Source organism: Peromyscus maniculatus, chromosome 10, assembly GCF_049852395.1.
Source record: "Peromyscus maniculatus bairdii isolate BWxNUB_F1_BW_parent chromosome 10, HU_Pman_BW_mat_3.1, whole genome shotgun sequence".
Taxonomy (NCBI): Eukaryota; Metazoa; Chordata; class Mammalia; order Rodentia; family Cricetidae; genus Peromyscus; species Peromyscus maniculatus.
In genome coordinates, this window is record NC_134861.1 from 7,252,237 (window position 1) to 7,277,142 (window position 24,906).

At 48.8% G+C, this 24,906-nt stretch overlaps 1 protein-coding gene across 2 annotated transcripts; it reads left to right on the top strand.

Annotated features, from left to right (window-relative positions):
- The first annotated feature begins 6,568 nt into the window (after positions 1-6,568).
- Pes1 (pescadillo ribosomal biogenesis factor 1) lies at positions 6,569-24,153 on the top strand. 2 transcript variants are annotated; one of them, XM_006972932.4, is made up of 15 exons: positions 6,569-6,867; positions 12,799-12,878; positions 13,812-13,965; positions 15,049-15,158; positions 17,836-18,007; positions 18,090-18,179; positions 20,640-20,756; positions 20,852-20,926; positions 21,131-21,217; positions 21,378-21,508; positions 21,834-21,959; positions 22,070-22,254; positions 22,476-22,651; positions 22,742-22,903; positions 23,752-24,153. In XM_006972932.4, exons 1-15 carry the CDS (start codon positions 6,844-6,846, stop codon positions 23,833-23,835), a joined length of 1,773 nt encoding a protein of 590 aa, XP_006972994.1. In that variant the 5' UTR covers positions 6,569-6,843; the 3' UTR covers positions 23,836-24,153. The 2 variants fall into 2 exon arrangements, with proteins under 2 accessions (XP_006972994.1, XP_076401932.1); XM_076545817.1 differs by having other exon boundaries at positions 6,859-7,094.
- Positions 24,154-24,906: the final 753 nt, after the last annotated feature.

Genomic DNA, 24,906 nt, shown 5'->3' on the forward strand with positions numbered 1-24,906 from the left:
CACAACCATTACTTAATTAGGACGTAGTGGTGCATACCTATAATCTCAGTTCTTCAGAATTGAAGGAGAATCAGAGTTCAGGGCCATCCTCGGCTACCTAGTGAGTATGAGACCAGCCTGTGTTGCATGAGCCAAAAAATCCAATTATGACATGGATGCTTTGACTTTTATAGCACTTTCTGTTTCCAGTGCATTGTACTTCATATCTACCCTGTGGTCCTCTGAACAACTCCACAAGGAAAGGGAGGCTCAGAGAGAGAAAAGTATCTTCAGACTCCACAGGTGTGAGTGTTCCCCTGCCTACCTGCCTGGCTGCTGGCCTCTCACCACATTGCAAAGTCATGGTAAATCATGTTTCAATTCTTTAAACACACTCAAGTAAATGTCGACACATTCATGCTGGTATGGCCTGCTTTCCTACTGGAAAGCCTTACTCAGGCTTCTGGGAGTACCAAGAGGAATGACCAATGTCCACATACCACTTGTCATCCCATTAACTGTCTTGATTCCACAGTGGAACTTGATCATACAGCAAAAGCAGAGACAACTGGTCCTACTGTACTTTCCTGTTGCTGTGATAAAACATTCTAACTTAAAGCAATCTTGGGGGGAAAGAGGTTATCTCACACTTCTAGGTCTCACTTCATCAGTGAAAGAAGCCAGGATGGGAACTCAAGGTAGGAACTGAAGTAGAGACAACAGGGGAATGCTACTTACTGGTTTATCTCTAGCTCAAGCTCAGCCAGCTTCCCTTTACAGTTCAGGCTCATCTGCCTAGGGATGATGCCACCCACAGTAGACAGGACCTCCCACATCAACCATCAACCAAGACAATTTCTCACAGACATGGCCACAGGCAAATCTGATGAAGGCAATTCTTCAGTTGAGATTCTCTCTTCCCAGATGACTCTTAGTTGTGAGAAATTGATAATAAAACCTATCCATGACAAAATCTTTCTAGACAGTCTATCTTTTCTGTTTTAAGTTAGCATCCAGAGAATGAGTTTTATCATGGGATGTTCATACAGAAATTTATGGCATTTTTCTTAAATGTGGTAAATTGGAAATAAATTATAACTAGTAGTATTTGGCTGGGTGTGGTGTAATCTCAGTACCTGGCAAGCTAAGGCAGGAGGATCAAGAATAGTATGGACTATGTAAAAAGGTCCTGTAGCTGGTCTTTCTTTGGACAACCAGCTCCTGAATAATGACATGGAGATTTATAATTAATTATGAAAGTTTGGCCTTAGCTTAGGCTTGTTTCTAACTAGCTCTTATAACTTAAATTAATCCATTTATATTAATCTACATTCTTCCACGTGGCTCATTACCTCCCCTCCATAATGTATGTCCAACTTCCTCTGTGTCTCACTGGTGAAAACCCCCACCTCAGATTCTTCCCAGAGTTCCTATCCCTGCCCAGAAGTCCTGCCTATCATCTCCTGCCTAGCTATTGGCCATTCAACTTCTTATTAAACCAATCAGAAGGTAACTTGGACAGGCAAGGAAGGACAGAAACACATCTTGACACAGTGTGATCAAATATCACACAACATTTCCTCCTTTTTTGTCTAAATAAAAAGGAAAGGTTTTAACTTTAACATAGTAAAACTATATATAATAAGAACAATTATCAAGTAAAATTACATTCACAATGTCCAGTCCATTTTTATTTGGCAACTTTGGAGAAAGTACTCTATTATCCTATTTTTATGAGTCCAAAGTTTTGTACCTAAATCTATCATAACTTATATTACCAACTTATATTTCTATCATAACTTATATTACAACCTAAAATATCTTTTTATAGCTTAAGACATTTTCTCAGATAACAACTTAAGCTTTTATGTCTCTCAACCTTTATAAATTTTAAATCTCTTTTGTGAGTTTCTTTTTTGAATACAGTAACAAGGTAAACTGTAAAATTATGACTATTTAGTCTTCAGCTCCATCAGAGATCAGAGAAGGATAAAGTATTACCTGAATAAACAGAAAGTGCAGAGCAAGCAACTTCCAAAACTGTGGAAATGACAGAGACAGCTGGCTGCCTGGACAGTCACTCAAGGTTCCCCTGTTGGAGCACCCATCTTCAGCCTACAGGCCTAGAATATCTGACAGACTTTTCTGGGGAATTTTGAAGGACTGGCCTACCTTCTCTTGGCAAAGTTCAACAGTCAACTTCCTTTGTGTCCTGCTTGTCCAATTTGGACAGCATATTGTCAGCAGTCGAGGCAAGAGCAGTTTCTTGCCCAGTGGCTCCTTTGCTACATTTAAAGCAAACCCCATATGGAGATTCTGAAATGTTCATCATCTCTGAAGTAGATTGGTGCTGCCAAGAACAGACATATCACACTGTCATGAAAAGCCATGTTATTAAAACATCTTAAATGTCATAGTCTGTAGATCTCTGAAATGTTTGAAGACCACTTATCTATCTAAAATATATATCTCTGTTTAAAACATACTTAACATGACTACAAGTTTCATTGTTATAGATGACTAACAGCTAACCTGTATTTCTAAATTATCCTAAACTGTTAGTAATAATAGCTTTTAAGAACTAGAACTTAACATTACATTTAAAAATGAGCTACATAGGTATAATACCTTAAATAAGAATAGAAACATATATACAGTATGTTGTAATAAAAATAACCTTAAATTTGTATCAATATACATAAATTCATACCAATGTAAAATATTTGAGACTAGTAATTGCTTTTTAGTTTAAAAGTAGATTCAATAATCTACCCTTTTATCCTATCATTACTATATCCCCTGACCCTTTTTTCACTAGATAGGAAAGAAAGAAGGATAGAAGAAAGGGAAAGAAAGAAACAGAGACAAAGAGAGAGAGAGAGAGAGAGAGAGAGAGAGAGAGAGAGGAAGAGAGAGAAAGAAAGAAAAGAAAGAAGAAATTTGTATAGTTTCCTCCCTGACCTTGACCAATAACAACTTGCAACTAAGCCCCCTAAATGATGATAAAATATACATAACCCACTGAATGACCAAAAACCACCCACCCCACCTCTTGGGAATGTGGGTGTCATGTTCTTAAAATTGCTTCCTGCTATCTGGGTGTTGTGGACTATTACTTTAACTATATAAAGAGGTGTTGCATTTGTTTATCTTGCAAAAAATTACTTTAACTACATAAAGGTATGTTGTATTTGTTTATGCTGCATTTGTTTAACTCTGTAAAGATGTGTCACTGTTTTACCTTGCCTGCTTAAGGCACCTGATTAGTCTAATAAAAAGATAAACAGCCTGCTACATCTGGGGGGACAATGGCATCTTTAGAGAACTCGGAGAAAATTAGGATAACAGAGAACTAGCTATATCATTTGTTGTCCAGTCTCTGTGTGATGGAAAAGTGCAGGTCTTATCTGAAGTCCTGGATGACTCCGTAGTCTGTGAGGCTGGATCATCTCAGCTAATCACTTTGAAGTTGTTCTAGATGCAGAGTTTTGAGGAAACTGTAACAGTGGCATTCTGAGAGGCTGGATCACTTGGGCTACTTGTCTTCATTGGTGTCTGGTCCTTTTGTTTTGAAAACACACAAACTTTTAAAGGTAGTGTACATTTATGCATTAACACAAGCATGGAATGTGTAATGTGCACAAGTCAGTTAAAGATGATTTTCTCCTCTGTGTTTGAGGTAAAAGGCATCTGTCAACTTTATAAGTCTGTTTGGGCTGCATTACCAAACTGTCACGAGGACTCTGTAGCCAACAAGATTATCGTGTCTCACCCAGTCTCAGAGCTGTTCCCATGCAGAGGGAACAGCATATACATCGTCTGTCTTGTAGTTTTTCTTGGTGATTGCCAGTGGCCAGCTAGCAAACAAAATTGGAATCAGTTTGATAAATTTTAGCCAAAGAAGCTGAAATACTTGTGAGTTTATTGGTTATTAAATACATTTTTTTTCCACTGTGAAAAGACACGTCTATATTTCTGCCATTGCACACACATAACCACCTAAAGCAGGTGTGAACATATGAATCTTGTGATTGCTCCTTAAGGAAAACAACATGGAAATTGTCTTTTTTATATGTCTGTGTGTACTGTGTCTGTGCAGTGTGTGCATGTGTGTGCATACTCCTGTGAGTGCATGTGGGGCGTTTACCCACCACCCGAGGCTATCCTTTATTGCAGAGAATATCGCGGAGATAAACAGATAGAAAATAAAGGATAGCCTCAAGAGGGCCTGGAACCTATTCCAATGGGCCCAGACTGTCTCTGGTCCAGGGTTTTTATAGAGACGCCAAGGGGTGGAGCAAAAGACCTCCTCCCCCAGCACAGCCAAGTGCAGAGCATCTCAGACACCTGCACTCAGGCCCGTGGTCCTGATCATCCTCTATTCGGACCTGCTGGGTAAAGCCACGAGGAACCCGAGAATGGGCTCCCACAAGTGCAGGCATTCATGTGCCATGGGATGAGTGTGGAGGCCAGATGACAACTTAGGTATTTATTCTCACTTTCCACTGCTTGAAGCAGTTTCTTGTTCACTGACATAGTCCAGCGTCTGACTCCCATCTATCATAGGAGTTCTAGAATTATAGATTCAGCTTTACATGGGCTCTGATGATCCAAATGAGTCTTCATGATTGCCTGCAAATGATTTGTCTTACGGAGCCATGTCCTTAATCCCAACATGGAACTTCTTTGTTTAGCTTTTATTTAAGCTCAGATGTGTTAAATATACATTTAAAAATATTCATTGGGCCAGGCAGTGGTTGCACACACCTTTAATCCCAGCCCTTGGGAGGCAGAGGCAGGCGGATCTCTGTGAGTCCGAGGCCAGACTGGTCTACAAAGTGAGTTCCAGGATAGGCTCCAAAACTACAAAGAGAAACCCTGTCTCAAAAAACAAAAATAAATAAAAATTTTTTAAATATTTCATGAATTATCTAACTCTGCTTAACTTTAGGTGTGTGTGTGATAAACCTGTGTAGTGTTTGTAAGCCCCTTGAGGTGTGAGCAGCCAGGCACTGGCCCCTAGCTTATTCTAACAGCCCTTAAGGAGGCAAGTGGCCAAGCTCCACCTACAGAGAAAAAAAAAAAACAAGATCAGGCTACAGAATCCCACCAATTCCAGGCCACCCTAGAAAGTTCTGCCTCCCCTCCAAGAAACCCTAGATAACCTGCCTCCTGCTCAGTGCTTTGCTGCTTCTCTCCCAAGCAGAGGTGTCCACCCTCTTGTGTCTTTCCCAATACATCTGTTCTGTGAGGTTGGTTGTGTGGTGTGACTTGGTGGTATTCCTTGGCTCCTGACTGCTAGGATACCCTTCCCCTCAGAGCTTTAACACTTAACAATGTTCATCTGGGGGTGTGTACCTTAAGTTCAAGTGTGTCTTATTGTTGAATTTTTGTTTTTGTTTTTTTTGTTTTTTCCCAGACAGGGTTTCTTGGTGTAGTTCTGCCTGTCCTGGAACTCATTCTGTCAACCAGGCTGGCCTCGAACTCACAGAGCTCCACCTGGCTCTGCCTAACAAGTGCTGAGATTAAAGGCCTGGTGCCATCACTGCCTGACTGATGTTTTTTCTTTTTTGAAAACAGACTTCCTCGCTAAACTTAGAGCTACTAGATTTTGTTATGCTAGGCTGACTGGCCTGTAAGTTTAAGAGATCCGATGTCCAGTTATCGCATGTCCAGTTAGTGATTCCCCACTCCTTCCCGCCACTGCCTCCCTCCAGGCCCCCACTGTCACTGCAACATTTTGTTGCTGTTTTGTCTTTTGTTGTTTTCCGAGACAGAGTTTTCGTAGCTCTGCCTGTCCTGGAACTCGCTCAGAAGACCAGGCTGCCCTCGAACTGAAGAGATTCACCGGCCTCTGCCTCCTGAGTGCTGGGATTCAAGGTGTGTGTCACCACTGCTGGGCTGTCACTACAATTTTGTGTGTGTGTGTGTTGCGAATCTGAACGCGGGTCCTTATGCTTGCATGTCGGGAATTCTGTCCACTGGTCATCTCTCTAGCCGGTCTGTTTTCTTTATTTGGTTTTGTTGTTTTGAGACAGTATCTCTAGCCCAGGCTGGCCTGGAACTTGTGATTTCCCAGCCTCAGACTCCCGGGTGCTAGGAGTACAGGCTTCCACCGTCATGTTCTGCCTTCCATTATTTTTCTTTCTTTTTTGTTTGTTTTTGTTTTTAGATAAAGTCACATTGTGTAGCCCTTGCTGTCCTGGAACTCACAACGTAGATCCGGCTGGTCTCGAACTCATAGAGATCCGCCTGCTTCTGCTTTAACACATTCCTCCAAATTTAAGTGGCTCCTCAGATCTCTCCGCCCTGTGAGGTGAAAGGCAGGCCTTTGCGCTATTTTATCCTGACATGAGCAAACGAACTAGGAGCGGCTGAACCTACGACCAACAAGGCAAAGCCTGGCCAGCCCGGTTTTACCACGCCTAGCAACCGTTGCCACGACAATTCAACCCTGCTTTCGCCAGAAGAACGCGGTTCCTTCTGCAACCCCGAAAGCGCCGGGCGGTCCTCCAGCTTTCTGTCGTGCTCTATCCCGAAATGCAATGGGGCTTGCGTTGTCAAGCAACCGTCTTTAGGGTGGTTATAAGACTGCCTAAGTTTTCACGCTGGTTTAAAGCTCGTCTATATAGGGTTGGCAAATAAGAAAAGTATAGAAAGGACGACCCCAATGATTGAGTTTTATAAAGTTTGGTCGTAAATAAAGAAGTCAACTGCCCAACTTTCTCTGCAGCCGCACAGGCATATTTTTGGGCAACCCTGAGCTGGCGGCGTGGGGTCCTTCGGGGTCCCAGGCAGGGCACGTGCGGGAGGAAGTGGTTCTGCCTGTCCGCGCGGCCTTCGGAGGTTTCTCAACGTGGAGCTATGGGAGGACTGGAGAAGAAGAAGGTGAGTGGGTTCCTGGGATGGTAGGACCTCGGACTTGTCGCTTTCCCTGGCCGCCGGAGCAGAACTGCGCGCAGGCCCCGGAAGCCGCGGGGAGCTGTGATGTGCTTTCTGTGCAAGGAATTGTGAAGGCGGGCAGAGCGGCCAGACGGCAGTTCGAGTGATCCACAGGACGTAGAGCTCATCGTTAAGACTTAGGACTTTCTCAGCTGAGCCGAGCCTGGTCCTAGGTACTGGGGATTGAGAACTAAGCAATCACATGTGGCCCCGCTTTCCCGGAGTCACTTTTCCCGTTGGACAAAAATAACCAGATAAAGTGTCCAAGGATTGCTAAGCGCGCTCTAAGGGAAACTAACGAGGAGCAATAAAGTGCAGAGTAACAGAAGACACTTAATCCGATTAGTGTTGTCTTGGAGGCTCTCTTCTGACATAGCATTTCAGTGGAAGTCTGGACTGTCAGAACACTTTAGATGGGTGTCGGGCACGGAAGTGCGCGGGAAGGGGGGCGGTCCTCAACATTCCCCGACAAGAAATTCTCAGTGCAGCTGTAATCTCCAGCCGTAGCTTAAAGAGGCCCAGGCTCCTGCAGAAGTTTTTCATATATAGGGTTAGGCATTTTCACAGTCTTATGACTATCTTACGGTGATCTTTTTCTTCTTATACCAAAGGAGGCTTTTCTTAGAGGAAAGCAAGTTTACAGAAACTGAAAATTGCAGGTTTCTGGCAAAGACAGTTATCTTTAGCAAACAGAACTTGCTGTCTGAGTGGGTATTGGTGGAAAGCAGATGTATACCTTTTTCAGAAACACGGGGAAAGGTTTACCAAAGCAGAAGTCAGTAGTTCAGTTTCAGCTCTGTTGACTCAGAAAAGAGACAGTTTTTGTTTTGTTTTATTTTGAGTTTTTGTTTTGTTTGTTTGGTTTGTTGGTGTTTTTATTCATTTACTTATTTTTTGGTTTTTCAAGCAGGGTTTCTCTATGTAGCCCTGGCTGTCCTGGAACTCGCTCTATAGACCAGACTGGATCTCACAGAGATCCGCCTGTCTCTGCTTCCCAAACGCTGGGATTAAAGGCGTGCACCACCACCACCTGGCAAGACAGAGTTTATTTCTATGTGACCTATGTTTCCTAAGTAAGCGTGTTAATCATAATGTGAAAGCTTGCTATTTTCCTTTTCTCCTTCAGATGTACTTAGCAAAGGAAACTGCAGTGGACACTAAATGCCAAGGACAGTAGGTAGGAAAGGCTGGCAGTGTGCAGGTCGAGGACAGTAGGTAGGAAAGGCTGGCAGTGGGCAGGTCGAGGACAGTGGGTAGGAAAGGCTGGCGTGGGCAGGTCGAGGACAGTAGGTAGGAAAGGCTGGCAGTGGGCAGGGTCGAGGACAGGAGGTAGGAAAGGCTGGCAGTGGGCAGGGTCGAGGACAGTAGGTAGGAAAGGCTGGCAGTGGGCAGGTCGAGGACAGTAGGTAGGAAAGGCTGGCAGTGGGCAGGGTCGAGGACAGGAGGTAGGAAAGGCTGGCAGTGGGCAGGGTCGAGGACAGTAGGTAGGAAAGGCTGGCAGTGGGCAGGGTCGAGGACAGGAGGTAGGAAAGGCTGGCAGTGGGCAGGTCGAGGACAGTAGGTAGGAAAGGCTGGCAGTGGGCAGGGTTGTGGACAGTAGGTAGGAAAGGCTGGCAGTGGGCAGGTCGAGGACAGTGGGTAGGAAAGGCTGGCGTGGGCAGGTCGAGGACAGTAGGTAGGAAAGGCTGGCAGTGGGCAGGTCGAGGACAGTGGGTAGGAAAGGCTGGCAGTGTGCAGGTCGAGGACAGTAGGTAGGAAAGGCTGGCAGTGGGCAGGGTTAGGACAGGAGGTAGGAAAGGCTGGCAGTGGGCAGGGTTAGGACAGTAGGTAGGAAAGGCTGGCAGTGGGCAGGGTTGTGGACAGTAGGTAGGAAAGGCTGGCAGTGGGCAGGGTTGTGGAAAGACATCAATGTGGCTATGATACAGTGAATATATGCTCTGCCATCTAGGTGATGTTGAGGGCCTGTGAAGTGTAAGGCTTAGGATGCTTCTGAGTGGAGAAGACAACTAAAGAAGATGATTTGACCTGAGCTATTCTTGCTTTTGATGGAGAATGCCTGGGTCTGACTTCAGGATGGGGATAAGAAAGATGAGATGGGCTCAAGTCTTTCCTTTGGCTTGCAAGTTTCTGATACCAGTCTGTTTCATTGTTGTTTTTAATTATTTTTTGAGGCTATAATATAATTGCATTATTTCCCCCTTCCCTTTCTTTCCCTTCAAACTTCCCACATACTCCCACTGGCTCTCTTTCAAATTTATGGCCCCCCTTTTTAAAAATGAATTTGTTTCCTAAATTAATTGTTGGTGCATACATATATGTATGTATATGCATGTTTTCGAGGCTGACCACTTGGTATTGGGTAGCTGACTGGTGGCTCTTCCCTGGGGAAGACTATTTCTCCCACTCACAGCATTCCTTCGTTGTGTGTTGTGTAGGGTTGAGGTCTCTTGAGCTTTCTTTTATCCACATTAGCAAGTGTGTTGTCCTTGATCAGCTCATATTTGGGCATGTTGGTGAGACTTATGAGTATAGCTTCTGACATTCCTAGGAGACACAATCTCAACAAACGCCCTGATCCTCTGGCTCTCACAATTTTTCCATACCCTCTTCCACAGTGATCCCTGAGACTTGCTTTGTAGATGTATCCATTGGGATTGAGCTCCACAACTGCATTTTGATTGGTTGTGGATTTCTGTAATGGTCTCTGTTGGGAAGAAGTTTCTTTGATAAGAGGTGAGGCTTACGCTTACCTGTGGGTGTAAGGACAAATGTTTAGAGTGTGGTTAGGGATTATGCCGGTTTAGGAAAGTTGCAGTTGTAGGTTCTCTGTCAGGATCGGTGACTTTACCAGCCCTGGGTAGTTGGCATGATTTCCCTAGGTTGGAGGGTCTTAGGTCCAGTTGTAAAACTGTCGGTTCCTGCCATGGTATTCATGCCCACTACTGTACCCTTGAGGTTATCATGCCGTGGTGATTGTTATGGTTCATAGATAGCATAGCTGGCTGGGATTGTTGGTTGCTTCCCTTCTTTGGAAGCTGGCATGGCTCCTTCTGGTACCATGAAAGCTAGTCCTCAGGGAGGGGCTTTTGGGTCAGTTTCAGCTTAGTGGTCTCGGATCCCTGCATCTGAAGTGGGTGGTGTTTTCAGCAATGAGGACTTCCATCTCACGTGAGTAACCAAGGGCAACAGCAATAGCCTGTAATGTTTTGGAAGTCTCTTGAACAACACTGACCAACAACTCCAAAGGAGGCTTCCCATGCTTGGGGTTGGGGTTTTTGTTAGGTGGTCTTTGACTCTTGGAGGGAGCATTGTCAGGCCACATGAGAGAATTTCATTTAAGTGATATATGTATATTTATAGGCAGGCTTAATTTGTACCATCGGTTTGTTTGTAAACAGATAATTAATAGTATGATCCCTTAGGACTTTTTCAGACCTCCTTACTGTTATTTTACCCTCCTCACTCGTGTATCTATCTCCTGCCCCCTAATCAGAACCCCCTCCCTGTTGGTCCAGTTTACCTGTATCTGAGCACTTGTTCCCTGACATCCCTGTCTGCTGTGCACCGCCAGCACCACCCCATGGTCCTGACATCCCTGTCTGCTCTGCACCGCCAGCACCACCCCGATGGCCCCTTTTTACTTTCCCGGTTTCTGCAGTTACTCAAGGATATGTCCTCACATCTGAAGGTGTGGGGCCAGGAACCTCCAATGAGAGAGGACATGGGATGTTTACCTTTCTGGGTCTGGTTTACCTCACTCTGTGTGTTTTACTTATTTGTTTGTTTATTTAAGTTCCATCCATTTCTCAGGCTAGACCCTGAAGAAGGATCCCAATTTGTTTTTAACACACTCTTTTTTTTTGGGAGGGGGGTGTTGTTTTTGGTTTTTCGAGACAGGGTTTCTCTATGTAGCTTTGCACCTTTCCTAGAATTCACTTTGTAGCCCAGGCTGGACTCGAACTCACAGAGATCTACCTGTCTCTGCCTCCTGAGTGTTGGGATTAAAGGTGTGTGCCACCACTGCCCTTAACACACTCTTAATCATCCAGTAAGTGCTAGCCATTTGGAGCTATAATTATAAGAAGGAAAACCTGACTCTGGAGGTAGAGGCAGGCAGATCTCCATGAGTTTGAGGCTAACCTGGTCTACATTGTAAATTCTAGGCCAGCCAACATAGTGAGACCTTGTCTCAAAATAAAAAAGGGAAACCTCTCTTGGGTTGCAGGTGGAGATGTCTCAGCAAGCTGTTACACTCTTTACATGGGGTTCCAGAACCATTTTGACATTTGAGGCCAAATTATTTCTTGTCTTATGCATTGTAAGGTGTTTAGCAAAGTGTATTGTCTAACACACACCCTAATCCAAAAAGTTAAATCACCATGTGAACTAGGTTTCATGTTTAAAATGGCAGTACACAGTAACAAGAGATACACGTAAAACAAAACAAAACAAAAAACAAGAGATACACGTGCCACAGGAAAATGGGAAACATTTTGCTTTTCAGCATTGGAGTTAGTGGTGAGACAGGGTCTCCCTGTCTACCACAGGCTGGCCCGAAACTCATGTTCCTCCTGGTTCTACTTTCTGAGTACTGGGATTATAGGTGTTTACCATCATGGCTGGCTCAGTGGGAAACACTTTCCTTTTTTTACACTTACTTAACTTTGTGTGTGTGTATGTGTGTGTCCCCAAGAAGCACAGGCACATAAGGAAGTCAGAGGACAACTTGCAGGAGTCAGTTCTCTCCTTCCACTGTATGTGGCCACCAGGATTGGTGGCAAGTGCCACCTGCCGAGCCATGTCACTGGCCTTAGTGGAGAACACTTGTAATGAAAACTGTAAAGCTCTTCTTTGGCTCCCCCAAGACTCAGCATAGGCCTATTCCCAGTAGTCAGTGGGTGTCTACAGGAAAGGGTGAGTAGCGTGTTTTGTGCTGTGGGTTGTTTATAACATAGGTAGTCGAGGGGGCTCTGACTCTTTAGAGCTGGACCTGGGTTCAGAAGATCCTGCTGTCTCACTACAGAGGAAGATCTTATTTAGAGTGGACACAGGTGCTTAGTGTTTCAGGCTGTTTGGCAGAGGATGCCGCTTCTCTCTAGCAATGATGTGAATGAGAGGCAGCGTCTTGTCCTTCTCATCCTCATAGCATCTAGTTTAATGCTTTGAACATAGTTGCTGTCTGGTGAATGAAAGGGGTTGGCGGGGGTGGGGGTGTGGGGGGGGATGGTTGTGGTTCAGGACAAGCATTTTCAGTTAGAGTAATATCACCCCTGATTGAAGAAGAAAAATGGCTAGGGGATACCTCAGCTGTTACAGTAGACTTCGTCTAGCTCCCAAGGAACATCCTCTCTGAGTCTGTAGTATTAACATTTTGTTCGGCTGTGGGAGGAAAGTATGAACAGCTGCTTGTGGGTCCATGTGAAAAGGCTAATGGTGGTGAGGGGATTAAAAAGGGACAAATAAGATTATGAACACAGAATTAGTTAGGCATCCAGGTTCTGGACTCAGGCCTGGCTTTGGAGACCCAACCCCAGCTTTTAAGGTGTGTAGCTTGACCGGGCTGTTGCACTGAGCTTGTTTCTTGACTGAAAAATGGGCATTCTAGTGGCACTTATCCCACGAGCTTAAATTGCAGGTTCACTAACTATGTTAGACAGGATGTCGAGCTGGTGCTCAGTACTTCCAGCATCATGTGGATGCATGTATGCAGGGGCAGCACGGAGCTCCTTTGGGCAGACCCGACTGCACTCACCCCTACAGCAGTCCCCATCCGGAGATACGCCACCTGCCCAGCTAGCTCTTTCTAGAACTCACTTTCCCAGTTGGATGTCACTCACTGCACTATCACTAACAGAATTCTTTGTTTTCCTCCCTAAGTATGAACGAGGCTCTGCCACCAATTATATCACCCGGAACAAAGCCCGGAAGAAGCTGCAGCTGAGCCTGCCTGATTTCAGGTGAGGTTGGAGAGGAGCAGACTGGGGTCGTCTGGGAGCCTGGGAAATGAAATAAGGGCACAGTGAAAACTTACTTGAGCCATCCTAGCCTTCCTGTACTATCCTCCTCTTCCTCATCTCCTCTGCTGGTGAGCTGTGCTTTGCCAGGTGTGGCCTGAGAACTGGCTCTCCAGGTTGCACTGCTGGATGTCTGCACTTTACCTTCTCCCTTCTGACAGAGTCCTACCGAGTCCTTCCGGAGGCCTTCAGCTGGGGACTCCTTGTTGAGTCAAGTCCAGATGTCTCTGCAGTCTGTGGGTCCTTCCGTCAGGCTAATCCTGACCTCTGCAACCTCCCCCCTCTGTGTGTGTTATGTTGGGGGGTGGGGTGGGGTGGTTACAGGCTTTTGTTTTCGACAGAATTTTTTGGTTGTTTGCTTGGGTTTTTGTTTGTTTTCTGTAGAACTGGGCCTTGAACCAAGGGCCTCACACATGCTACTCAAGCACTCTGCCACTGAGCTGTATCTCCAAGCCTGTTTTTTCTACTTGTTTGAGACAAACTCACTCCCATAGTCCCGACTAGCCTCAAACTTCTGCTCCTCCTGCCTCAGCCTGCTGGGTGCTAGAACAAGTGAGCTGAATCACCGTGCTTGGCCGACCCTCTTCTTAGAATGGTCAACCCCTCTGCCTTCTATATGTTTGAAATGTTGACTTCTCGGTGTGGCGTTTCCTGGTTTAGGTGCCTGCCAACCTTTGTCAGGGTCCTGTCTGCTTCCACTGAAGTGCCTGGGACAGTCTGCTTGCACTGTGTTGAGGAACTTGTGACCGTCAGACTCACTCACTTGAGAGGTCCCTCAGCACAGACTCCCATGCTTCCTGGTCACTCTTGCTTTCTAGGTGCAGCTGTGGCTGGTGTTTTCCCCTTTGCTAGTTTAATAGGTGGCTTATCTTCCAGGCGGCTGTGCATCCTGAAAGGCATTTATCCCCATGAGCCCAAGCATAAGAAGAAAGTGAACAAGGGTTCCACAGCAGCCCGAACATTTTACCTTATCAAAGATATTAAATTCCTCCTCCATGAGCCCATCGTCAACAAGTTCCGAGAGTACAAGGTGAGGCCTGGGGTCTTGTGCTCGCAGCTTTGTAACTTACTGACCCTAGACAAGTTGCTGATCCACTTGGAGGGCCAGTCCTGGGGGAAGAGGGGAGGTCATCCTACCCCAAAAGGATGTCTCCAGGGCTCAGTGAGATCGCCTACCTACAAATCATTTGCACAGGACCTGCATATAATTGTTAGCCAATCCTGTACCCCTCCCCCACATTATTATTTTTTGCCCCCAAAGCAAAAATGGTACCATTTCAGGGCTTTTTGGTGCCTTTTGTGCTACCAAGCCCTCCTAGTCTAGTTCTTTGTGGGATTGCTCCCAGGGCTCCTGGGCTTCAGTTCCATACATAGAGAAACATTAATGCTTGAGTGCCACAGGGACAGCAGAAACCGATTTCCATTGGAAAGTAGACTAATTGCAATTAAACTGCTGTCTCTTGGCCCCTCTAGCTGGAAACAGGGTTCTCCGAGGAGTGGGCGCCACCTGGTGGCCAGCAGAAGACTGGGCAGCAACTGACTGGGTTTTGCAGCTACATCAAACAGTGCTCCAAGTGGGCAAGCCGTGGGAAATGTGTCCAAGACCTGCTGTTTTTAATTCCACATACTTTTTAGGCTTCTTAGGAGTCCTGGGCTGGGTTTGAATAACTCTTGGGAGGAAAAACATCTGTCAGTTTGGAAGATGTGACTTTATAGTTTATCTCAGTGGTTGTTTTTTTTTTTTTTTTTTTTTTTTCTGTGTAGCCTGTTTTCCATAGACGTGAACAAGTGGTTTTGGGTGCTGCTGAAAGCCCTTCCAGCCATGGTCTGCCTCAGTGCAGAGCAGCTATGCCTTCTCTTCCTAGGTAGAATGTGGTGTCAGCACATCCATGCATCATCAGAGGGGCCCTGGGCCTCCTCTGGTCATTGTCATGGGTCTGAGGCTCCATGGAATTGTCTGTTTGGCAAATCTTGGGCTGAGGGGCCTGATGGCCCAGACAAATAGCTGTTAGCAGTTTCAGAAGACCTTGAGAGACCCTGTCCTGTGTATCCCCTCTCCATGGAGGAGATGCTCGTAAGCCCTTGCCAGAGCATCATCGCTCCCTCCTTGCAGGTGTTTGTTCGGAAGCTCCGCAAAGCCTATGGGAAGAGTGAGTGGAACGCTGTGGAGCGCCTGAAGGACAACAAACCCAGCTACAAGCTTGACCACATTGTCAAGGAGCGGTGAGTCACGTCCCTCAGTGATGCAGTTGCTGCTGAGTGTTGTCCTAGTGTTGGAGATACAGTGGGGACAAGACCAAGACTTGACTGACAGAGTGCATGTCCTTTGAGAGGAGGTAGACCAGAAACCAAGCTGGCAGATCAGTGTCGTGACTCTAAGGTGCACTGGGTACAGGAAAGGTTGTAAGGCAGTGTGTAGAGAACTGGGGTGTGTGCTAGAGTTACATTGATTACATTGACTACATTTCCAGAGACCCCTCTGGAAAATGACCTGTTTCGGCCAGCCAGGAATGCACATTATGAGCAGAGACAGCAGCAAGTTCAAAGGCCCCATGGTAGAAGAGCCTGAGCCACGAGTTCCCACACTGCAGACATACTTCTGGTCCTGACTGTTCCTCATTCAACCTTCTCAGAAAGTTCCTCCCCTTCACTGGCTATTCAGTGATTCTTGCCTCTTCAGGAGAATTTGGCAAATGCCTGAAGACCCTTGTAGTTTCCAGTTTGGATGGAATGTGTTTGTTATCTGCTGGATAGAAGCCAGCATTGCTACTAAATCTTCTTCAGTGTTCATAATAGTTCCCACAATGCAGAACACTTGGGCCTGGAACTGATCCAGTGTAGAACCCTAGGCTAGTGTCTCCATTCTGTGGACTGATGGCCTAGGCACGCTCGGTTGGTTCCAGAGTGATGGGGCATGGCTTCTTTCCTGGGATATGGATGCCTTGGCCTGGGAGATAACAGTTGGTATCATGAGCTGGGTGGCCAGAGGACAGGGACAACTCTGATCAGGTACACATGACTACCATACATTTTAGTAGCAACTGTCCCATCTGTGACACAGCTGGTTATATAGACAAGGTGGGAAAAAAGAAAAAGAAAACCAAGCACCTGGGTTCATGGACAAAGCAAATAGCATCTGGTCTCCTCAACCAGAGCCAAAGCTTAGGGAAAGCCAAGAAGTCCAAAAGAGACATATACTTGTCCTACAAAGGAGAAAGTTAGGAAACTGAGGCACCAAGCAGGCTGAGGGAGGTTCTTGCCTCTGCCTCAGGAACTTAGACGGCTGTCCCTTCACCTGCTAGTTCCCTGCTAGGCCTTCCCTTCTTAGCCTGGTTTTGAAGACCTGGCAGATCTCTCAACTCAGTTGCAGTAAAACAGTGCTATTTGGGGCCTGGGACCTTGACCATTTGTAGTCCTGTGCCCTCCAGAGCCCTTTATGACATGGGAGATCATCATCATCCTTTTTGTTTTTCAAGACAGGGTTTCTCTGGCTGTCCTAGAACTCTCCCTGTAGACCAGGCTGGCCTAGAAATCCACCTGCCTCTCCTCCTGAGTGCTGGGGTTAAAGGCGTGCGCCACCAATGCTCTACCCTCTCCTTTTTTTGTTTTTGTTTTTTGTTTCATTTTGTTTTTTTCGAGACAGGGTTTCTCTGTGTATCCCTGGCTGTCCCAGAACTTGCTCTGTAGACAAGGCTGGCCACAGAGACTAGAAACTCACAGAGATCCACCTCCCTCTGCCTCCTGGGCGCTAGGATTAAAGGCATGTGCCACCACCGCCCAGATTTTTTATGGTTTTTTGACACCTATAGCTCTGAATGTCCTAGAATTCACTATGTAGACCAGGCTAGCCTCAGACTCCCGGAGATCATCCTCCTCCTGCCTCCCAGATGCTGGGATTAAAGGTGTGTACCACCCCTCCTAGCAGACCCTTTTCCTCAAATGAAGCTTCCTAGAATGTGGTTCAGATGCTACAACTCTAGGGCAGCCTGGCTTGAGGAGGGGACTAGAAGCCCTGTAGATATCTATACTCAGGGTGTGTTTAGAGCCACAAGAGGTAGATGGATGGGTGGCTTGGTTTGGTTGATTCTAGTTTGATTGTGAGATAAGGTAGATCTGTAGATGACCTGTAACTCATGATCCTCTTGCCTCCACCTCCCAAGTGCTAGGATTACAGGTATGTACCACTATATCTGATTAAAGACACCCTACTTTAAGTCAGCAAATTTTGTTCAGCAGTGTCATTTTCTAGATGAAGCTGGAGCTGGAGAAGGCTGAGTGAGCCAGTTGGCGTCACAGCTCAGAATGGGCTAGAGTCCAGGTGTCTCTGTGTGTAAACTATCAAAGCAGTGGCGGCTCTTGTCCAAGTGACTCTTTGTCTGCTTCCTCCTTTACCGTGGGGTTCCTGGAAATACGTTCTCACTCGAACTGGACAGAGTCCTAGTGCCAACATTTTACAGTGGTTCTGTCAGTTACATGGATCTGGATGGTAAGAAATGGGAAGACAAGACCCACTCAGGTGACCTATAGGCAAGCCCAGCAGGCCAGCTTCCTATTTTTCCCTTTTTCATTGTGGGCCTTTGAGGATTCCGCTTTCAAAGAGAGTCAGGGAGCCACCAGGTTGGTGTCCCCTCATTCACAACAAGGTAACAAGTAGTTGAGGCTTCTGTGCGGTGTCTTGAGGTCATCAGAGTTCACTGGGAACACCCTGGTTCTTCAGTGGCTATCGGACTGTTTCCAGATGTGTGTGCCAACTGTGGGGAAGTTGTTGCTGCCACCAGGTCAGGAAGTAGCTGTGGCAGTGCTTGGCTTGGGTGTCAGGGCCTCTGGGGCAGCTACTGGGAAGAGGCAAAGTGGTTAGAGACAGAATGGGCACACAAGCGCTGCCCTCACCACCTTACAGGTACCCCACATTTATCGATGCTCTGAGGGATCTTGACGATGCCCTGTCAATGTGCTTCCTCTTCTCCACCTTCCCACGGACCGGCAAGTGCCATGTGCAGACCATCCAGCTGTGTCGCCGGCTTACTGTGGAGTTCCTGCACTACGTCATTGCTGCCCGAGCCCTGCGCAAGGTGACCTAAGGCTCTCCTGGGGATCCCTGGTCCTCTCCTGTCACCATTGGTCTTCATACTGTCGTCCCTACCCTCCCTCCAGGTCTTCCTGTCCATCAAAGGCATTTACTATCAGGCTGAGGTGCTGGGGCAGCCCATCGTATGGATTGCACCCTATGCTTTCTCCCATGATGTAAGTGTGCCTTTTGGGGGTGTCTTGTGCTGGTTGGGTGTGGGTCAGGTGCTGTCTTTGGAGTCAGCCCTTGCTGGGTTCCTGATTCTTGGCCGCTGTGCAGAGGTGGGGTGAAGGGAAGGGTAGGGCATGTGCTTTACATCCCAGTCGGTCAATAGTGCTGGATCAGTCACAGAATTCTCAGTGTCGTGTGTACACTCAGACCCATAGGCTAATCCTTACTAAGCTTGCCTGCCTCCAGCACTTCTGCTAGAGTGCTGGTTCTCAATCTTCCAATGCTGCAACCCCTTAATACAGTTCCTTGTGTTGTGGGGACCCCCAACCATAGAATTATTTGTCGCTACTTCATAACTGTAGTTTTGCTACTGTTATGAATCACAGTGTAAGTATCTGATGTGCAGATAGTCTTAGGTGACTCACAGGTTAAGAACCACTGTGCTAGGTGATCTTGAACATGTTCCCTCACCTTTCTGCATCAGTAAATAACGGTTTCCATCTTCTCAGCCTTGCCATGAGGACTTGAGGGAAAAGAAGTCTTTTAATGGGCAGTGCGGACAGCTCTGGGGGCTGTGTGTGCCCAGTGTTTTGCACAGTTACCACCTGGATCGAGAGCCCAGCCCCCCCTCAGACCCACTGGGGTCCCTGTTCCCACTCTGCCGTTGGCATACCACAACAAAACTGCTCCATTCCCGTCTCCTCTCTGCTCCATCGTCCCCATAGCCTGGAACAGAGGGTGATCCAGGGGAGGGAGCACGAGAGAGGCACTTAGCACGTGGCACTGACTTACTGGCTTCCTTGGAAGAGCTTGGGATTGTTCCAGGGCCCTGCTAAGAGGAGTTTGGTTTTGCTCTCCGTGGAAGCCTTGTTATCTCCCAGTCCCCCAGAAGGTCACCCCTAGCCGGGCTTGCCCCCGAATTGTCTGTCTGTGGGCTGTACTTGACCTCCCTCCCTGCTTGTTCATTAAGCAGGAATTGGTACCTTGCATAGAGAACAGCTGTCACAGAGTGAGCTGAGGTCACAGAGTGAGCTGAGGTTCTGTGCTCCTGGGCTGCAGGGGGTGCCCGAGGCTAGAACCTGCCATGTCTGTGGTGTACCGGTAAGGGGCTTCTGTCTGTGGACACGAGGTGGCCTTGGAGCTCAGCAGTCCCTTGTCCAGTTCCTTGAAGCACGCTTGGGGAGCCATGGTGCATGGCCCTTCCTCCCTGCTCCTCCTCCTCCTCCTCCTCCTCCTCCTCCTCCTCCTCCTTCCTGCCTAACTTCTTTGGCTCTCTCTGTCTTTCCTTCCCTCTGGTGTCGAACCCCCGTGCTTCTCAGACTGCTCTTTGTGTGCCCTTGGGGTGCTGAATAGGGCCCTGTGAGGGCCAGCCTCCACACAGCTGGCCCTGGGGGAAGGGCAGAGCTGCCCATGCCTCCTTCCTCCCAGCTTGCTGCCAACTGCTTCCTCTCAGCAAAGGGTAGTTGTAACAAGGACCCTCGTGTGCCCCTGCCCTGGGCAGCCAGTGCTGAGCATACAGCCGTGGGACTTGGGGTAATAACAGTGGTGAGGGCCGAGTGTACCTGCCCTGCTCAGTACTGTGGGAAATGAAGTCTGTGCTCAAGTGCCTACCAGAAAAAAGCCTGTCTGGTAGCAAGATGGAGAGCTAGTTCAGAGTTATGGTGTCCCAAGCTGAGGGGATGTCGTGATCATTATCAACTTCGACATTTCTTAGAAATGTTTCCCAGTGGTTAGCAGGACTTGGTGGGGCCCTTGGGTGGGCCTCTGACTTTAGAGGGTGCAACCATTCCAGAGTTAGACACTTTGGTCCAGTTTGTAGGTCAGCTCCTTATGGTAATGGCAGAGGTAAGCCATGCACTTCCGTTGGCTGGATGGCAGCTTGGAAAGGTGGTCTGCCTCTGCTTCAGCCTACTCCTAGGCCCTAGGCTGGGTCTGAGATGGAAATGCTAAACTCTGAGCCTCATCACACTTCTCCAGGGTGTGGCTAGACTGAGTCCTGTTCACCTGCTACATCTGGCCACACCTGGCTTCCCAAGGCACCTTGGTCGGTAGATGTCGTCACCTCTTCTGGGCTATGGACCATGAGCTACACACAGGCCTTGCTGGGCTCCGGAGGGCTGCCTCTGCTCACAGTGGCCCTGAAGCCGTCTTAGGCACATACTGGGTTGGGTGGTAGGCAAGGTGTGTGCTCTGTCTAGGTCCCACTGATAACTGAGGAGGGGTGGGAGAGCCAGGTCCAGGAAGAGGTCGAGTTGGCCGCCATGGAGCACCTTAGACCGGTTCCCCTTGTCTTTATCCTGGCTCCCCTTTACCACATGGGAACCTGACACTGGTCTCCATGTACCCGTAGCCTTTGGGGCCTCTGTTCAGAGCCCCCCTTGTGCTTAAGATGCCTGTGGGTTTGTGGTCATAACACCTACTTCCACCCCTGTGCTAACAGTGCTGATGTCTCCTTATGCCCCCAGCATCCAACAGATGTGGACTACAGGGTCATGGCCACCTTCACCGAGTTCTATACCACTCTCCTGGGCTTTGTCAACTTCCGCCTCTACCAGTCTCTCAACCTCCACTACCCACCCAAGGTAGAGCCCTGGCACCTCCTCTCCTAGTTTGGATCTAGCCTTTCTGTCCTTACTCGGAGGCACGGGGCTGTAGGTGTCCTCTTCCTTCTTCCCAGCTCGAAGGTCAAGCCCAGGCAGAAACAAAGATCAGTGAGGACACATATGCCCTGGACTCTGAGAGCTCTATGGAGGTAAGAGGGGCTTGGGGGGCACTGGCCCTACATCGATCTGTCCCGTGAATAGTTGGTGATTTGGCTAGGGGGTGGTTTATGACTTACCCTTAGAGCCCAGCCCCAGAAGTGGCCTGGAGCTGTTTTTGCTCCCCACCTGCCCCACACCCAGGTGAGGTTCCCCGCCTGCAAGCAGGCCACCTTGCAGCTCTGCTTCCCCTACAGAAACTAGCAGCTCTCAGTGCCAGCCTGGCCCGAGTGATGGTGCCCACTATAGAGGAGGCTGAGGCCGATGAGTTTCCTGCTGATGGGGTGAGTGAGCACTGTGCTGCCTTCCCGGAATGCACGGGCTGGGGCAGGATGCGGGGCGGGACATCGCCTGCAATCTGGGACCTAGAAGGAAGCTGCCAGTCCCTTCCTCTCGGTGGGGCCGGGTGGCCTGGTGGTGTGCAGCTTGGCCCCTTCCCTGCAGGAGGTGTCAGAGCAGGAGGAAGGGCGCAGGAAAGAGCTGGAGGCACAGGAGAGACACAAGCGACTCTTCGAGGGCCTGAAGTTCTTCCTGAACCGAGAGGTGCCCCGTGAAGCACTGTCCTTCATCATCAGGTGGGCAGGCCGTCAGCCAGCCCATGGTTCTGGCTGTGCAGTAGTCCGGTCTCCATCCTGCAGTAGTCCGGTCTCGAGGCCTGATGAGGGTGTCTCCCCTCCTCACAAAGCAGTGTGTGCAGAGCATTCAGGCAGGCGGAGGGAGAGCTGCTGTTCTGCCACTAGCTAAGTCCTTACTGGAGCAGGACTGCAGGTGCTACACCAGACAGGGGGCTCTGGGGTGAGCACTTCCTAGAAGGGTGGGTTTGTGGGTAGTAGGTCCAGAGAAGTTCCCAGGGCAGGCAGCTCATGCCTGAAAGGCTTACGGTCTTCCCTGTACCTGTAGGAGTTTTGGTGGGGATGTATCCTGGGACAAGTCTTTGTGCATTGGAGCCACCTATGACATCACAGACTCGTGCATCACCCACCAGATTGTTGACCGGCCTGGGCAGCAGACCCCCGTCATTGGCAGGTAGACTCTGAAAGCCCTTGAGAGCCCTTTGGGAGGGGGTTCCAGCCCTGGTGGCGCAGTGGTCCCTCTGGCTGTCCTTTGTGACCTGTCTGCTGGCTGCTCTGCACCAGGTACTACATCCAGCCCCAGTGGGTGTTTGACTGTGTGAATGCCCGCCTCCTCCTCCCCGTGGCGGAGTACTTCCCTGGGGTGCAGCTGCCCCCACACCTTTCACCCTTCGTGTCCGAGAAGGAAGGGGATTACATTCCCCCCGAGAAGCTGAAGCTGCTGGCTCTGCAGCGGGGAGAAGACCCGGGTGAGCTGGGCAAGGACGGGAGAGGGTGGGCAGGCTCCAGAGGAGAGGCCAGCGGGAGCAGGAAGCCCCCACTTTCCAGCATTTGCAGTGTTAGTCTGTGCTGACCTTTGGAGTAGCTGAGCAGAATGGCCCGGGGTTGTCAGTGTTCTCATGGGTAGCAAGGGTGTTCGGGAGAGGCCGGAGAGCTGCCTCTGGAATGCTAAGTCACCTGCTCTCTGTAGGAGACCTGAAAGAGGAAGAGGAGGACGAGGAGGAGGAGGAGGAGGACAATGATGACAATGAAGGTGATGGTGATGTTGCGGAGGACAAGGAGGAGGAGGAGGATGTGGAAGCTGATTCAGAGAAGGAGGAGGAGGCGCACCTGTCGGCCTTGGAGCAGCAAAGGCTGGAAGGGAAGGTAGGGAAGCACTGCACAAAGCCCTCCCTGACTGCGAGGCACCCGTTACCCAGAAGGCCAGGCCCACATGCAGCTGCCTTGTTTCCCCAGAAGCCCCAGGTGGTGGCCGGCACTGTGAAACTGGAGGACAAGCAGCGGCTGGCCCAGGAGGAAGAAAGCGAGGCCAAGCGCCTGGCCATCATGATGATGAAAAAGCGAGAGAAGTACCTCTACCAAAAGATCATGTTTGGCAAGCGGCGCAAAATCCGAGAGGTAAGTTCCTGCTCTGATGAGGCCTCCACACATCCGCACGGTTGAGCTCCCCCGGCCCATTTGGCCAAGGCCTGTTTTCTTTGGAGTTTTGTTGGTTTGGGTTGGATTTACACAGCTGGGAATAGAACCAAGGCCTCTCTCATGCTAAGGAGTCCCCCCTCCCCCCATGCCTACCCATAGCTGTCCTGAGCATGGGACTAGCCCAGCGGACTCGGGAAGTCTTTCTGAAGCTCCTGGGTGCTTGTTCCGTGTGTTGACTGGGGGGTTTCACTTGAGCTTGAGCACTTGCTCAGCACTCACAGGTCCCAGGATTTGATCACAGCAGGGGAGGCAGGGGCAGAAAAAACAAAACACAACAAAGCAGTTGTGCACTGAGGCCTCCGGAGTGGCTGGCAGCCTTGCCTTGGGGCATCCCACCAGGTTCCTCTTCAATAACAGCATGGTAGTCTCTCAGGTCTTTCCATGACATTGTACAGTGTGACCTGTTCCCTGCTGAGGGTCATGCTCAGGAAACAGCAGACCCAGCCCAGGAAGGAGTCTCCTCCCTGTGCCCTCTCTGCCAGCTCCCAGTAAAGGTTTGAGTGGTATTGCCTTTTCCTGCTTCCTCAGGGGAGCTGGTGGAAGAGTCGGTCTAGATTCCCCAAGCTGGAGATTTGAGTCCATGAACTGAGTTATCTGGGCAACAGTGGGGTTCTATTCTTGGACCCTGAGGTGTGAGTCGGGGTCTTTGGGTATTTGCTTGTTAGCTTTTCTAGAAGCTCCACTAGTAATGGATAGCCCCAGTAAGGGAAGACATCCCTCCCTGCTCACTCTCCATCCTGTCCTGAGTTTCTCCTTCCTTCTCACAGGCTAACAAGCTGGCAGAGAAAAGGAAAGCCCATGATGACGCTGTGAGGTCTGAGAAAAAGGCCAAGAGGACAAGGCCTGTGTGAGCTCTGACTGGCCCTCACTGGGAGGGACATGGCAGAAGCAAGCCTGTGGAACGCATGCCACACACTCGTGCACCAGCCCGGCACCCTCATGCTTTTGGTGGTGTGTGGCCGGCCCTAGCCTCCTATGAAGTTCATGCCAGTGTCTGGACAGAGGCCTCTACCCAGCGCAGTTCTTACTCCAGGAATCTGACTACGAGCCTCATTTTGCTTGGCTTCCCACAGCCTCCTACACAGCTGTGTCCTTAATTCTCACGATGCTGTCATGGAATAAGGGTGGGGAGCTCTTATTAAATGGCTGGACTTTTGCAGCCAATTGGATTCTGTGTTCAGAAGCCTCCCTGGGGTTGGAAAGGAGTCACCTGGACAGACCCAGATGGGCCCAGGCACACTCAGAAGTCTGAGTCCAGGGATGCTGGGAAGGACACAGGTTCTGGGCTTGGGTTTCACACTCGCCCTGGTCTGGTTCCTGTTTCAGCTCAGGTGCTACTTTGAACCTGCTTCCTCAAGTTAGGGTTTGACATTCTGGAATCTTCCCACAGCAGTGTGCTGAGGGTTCACTTGTCTATTCATGGTCTATAAACATTAACTGGCTTCTTCACTTCCTGCTGGAGCTCATCAGAAGGTGTCTTAGGGTTCTATTGCTATGGTAAGACACTGACCAAAAGCAAGTTGGGGAGAAAAGGGTTTATTTGGCTTACACTTCCACATTGCTATTCATTATCGAAGGAAGTCAGGACAGGAACTCAAACAGGACAGGATCCTGGAGGCAGGAGCTGATGCAGACGCCGTGGAGGGGAGCTGCTTCCTGGCCCGCCACCATGGCTTGCTCAGCCTTCCTTATAGAACTGAGGACCAGCAGCCCAGGGATGGCTCCACTCACAATGGACTGGGCCCCCACTGATGATTAATTGAGAAAATGCCTGACAGCTGGATCTCACGGAGGCGTTTCTCCAACTGAGGCTCCTTCCTCGCTTGTTTCAATTTGACACAAAACCAGCAGTACAACGACCCCCTGTCAACTTGACACAGACATCATTAAGCCACAGCCCTTCCTTTCTTATTCCCCAAGAT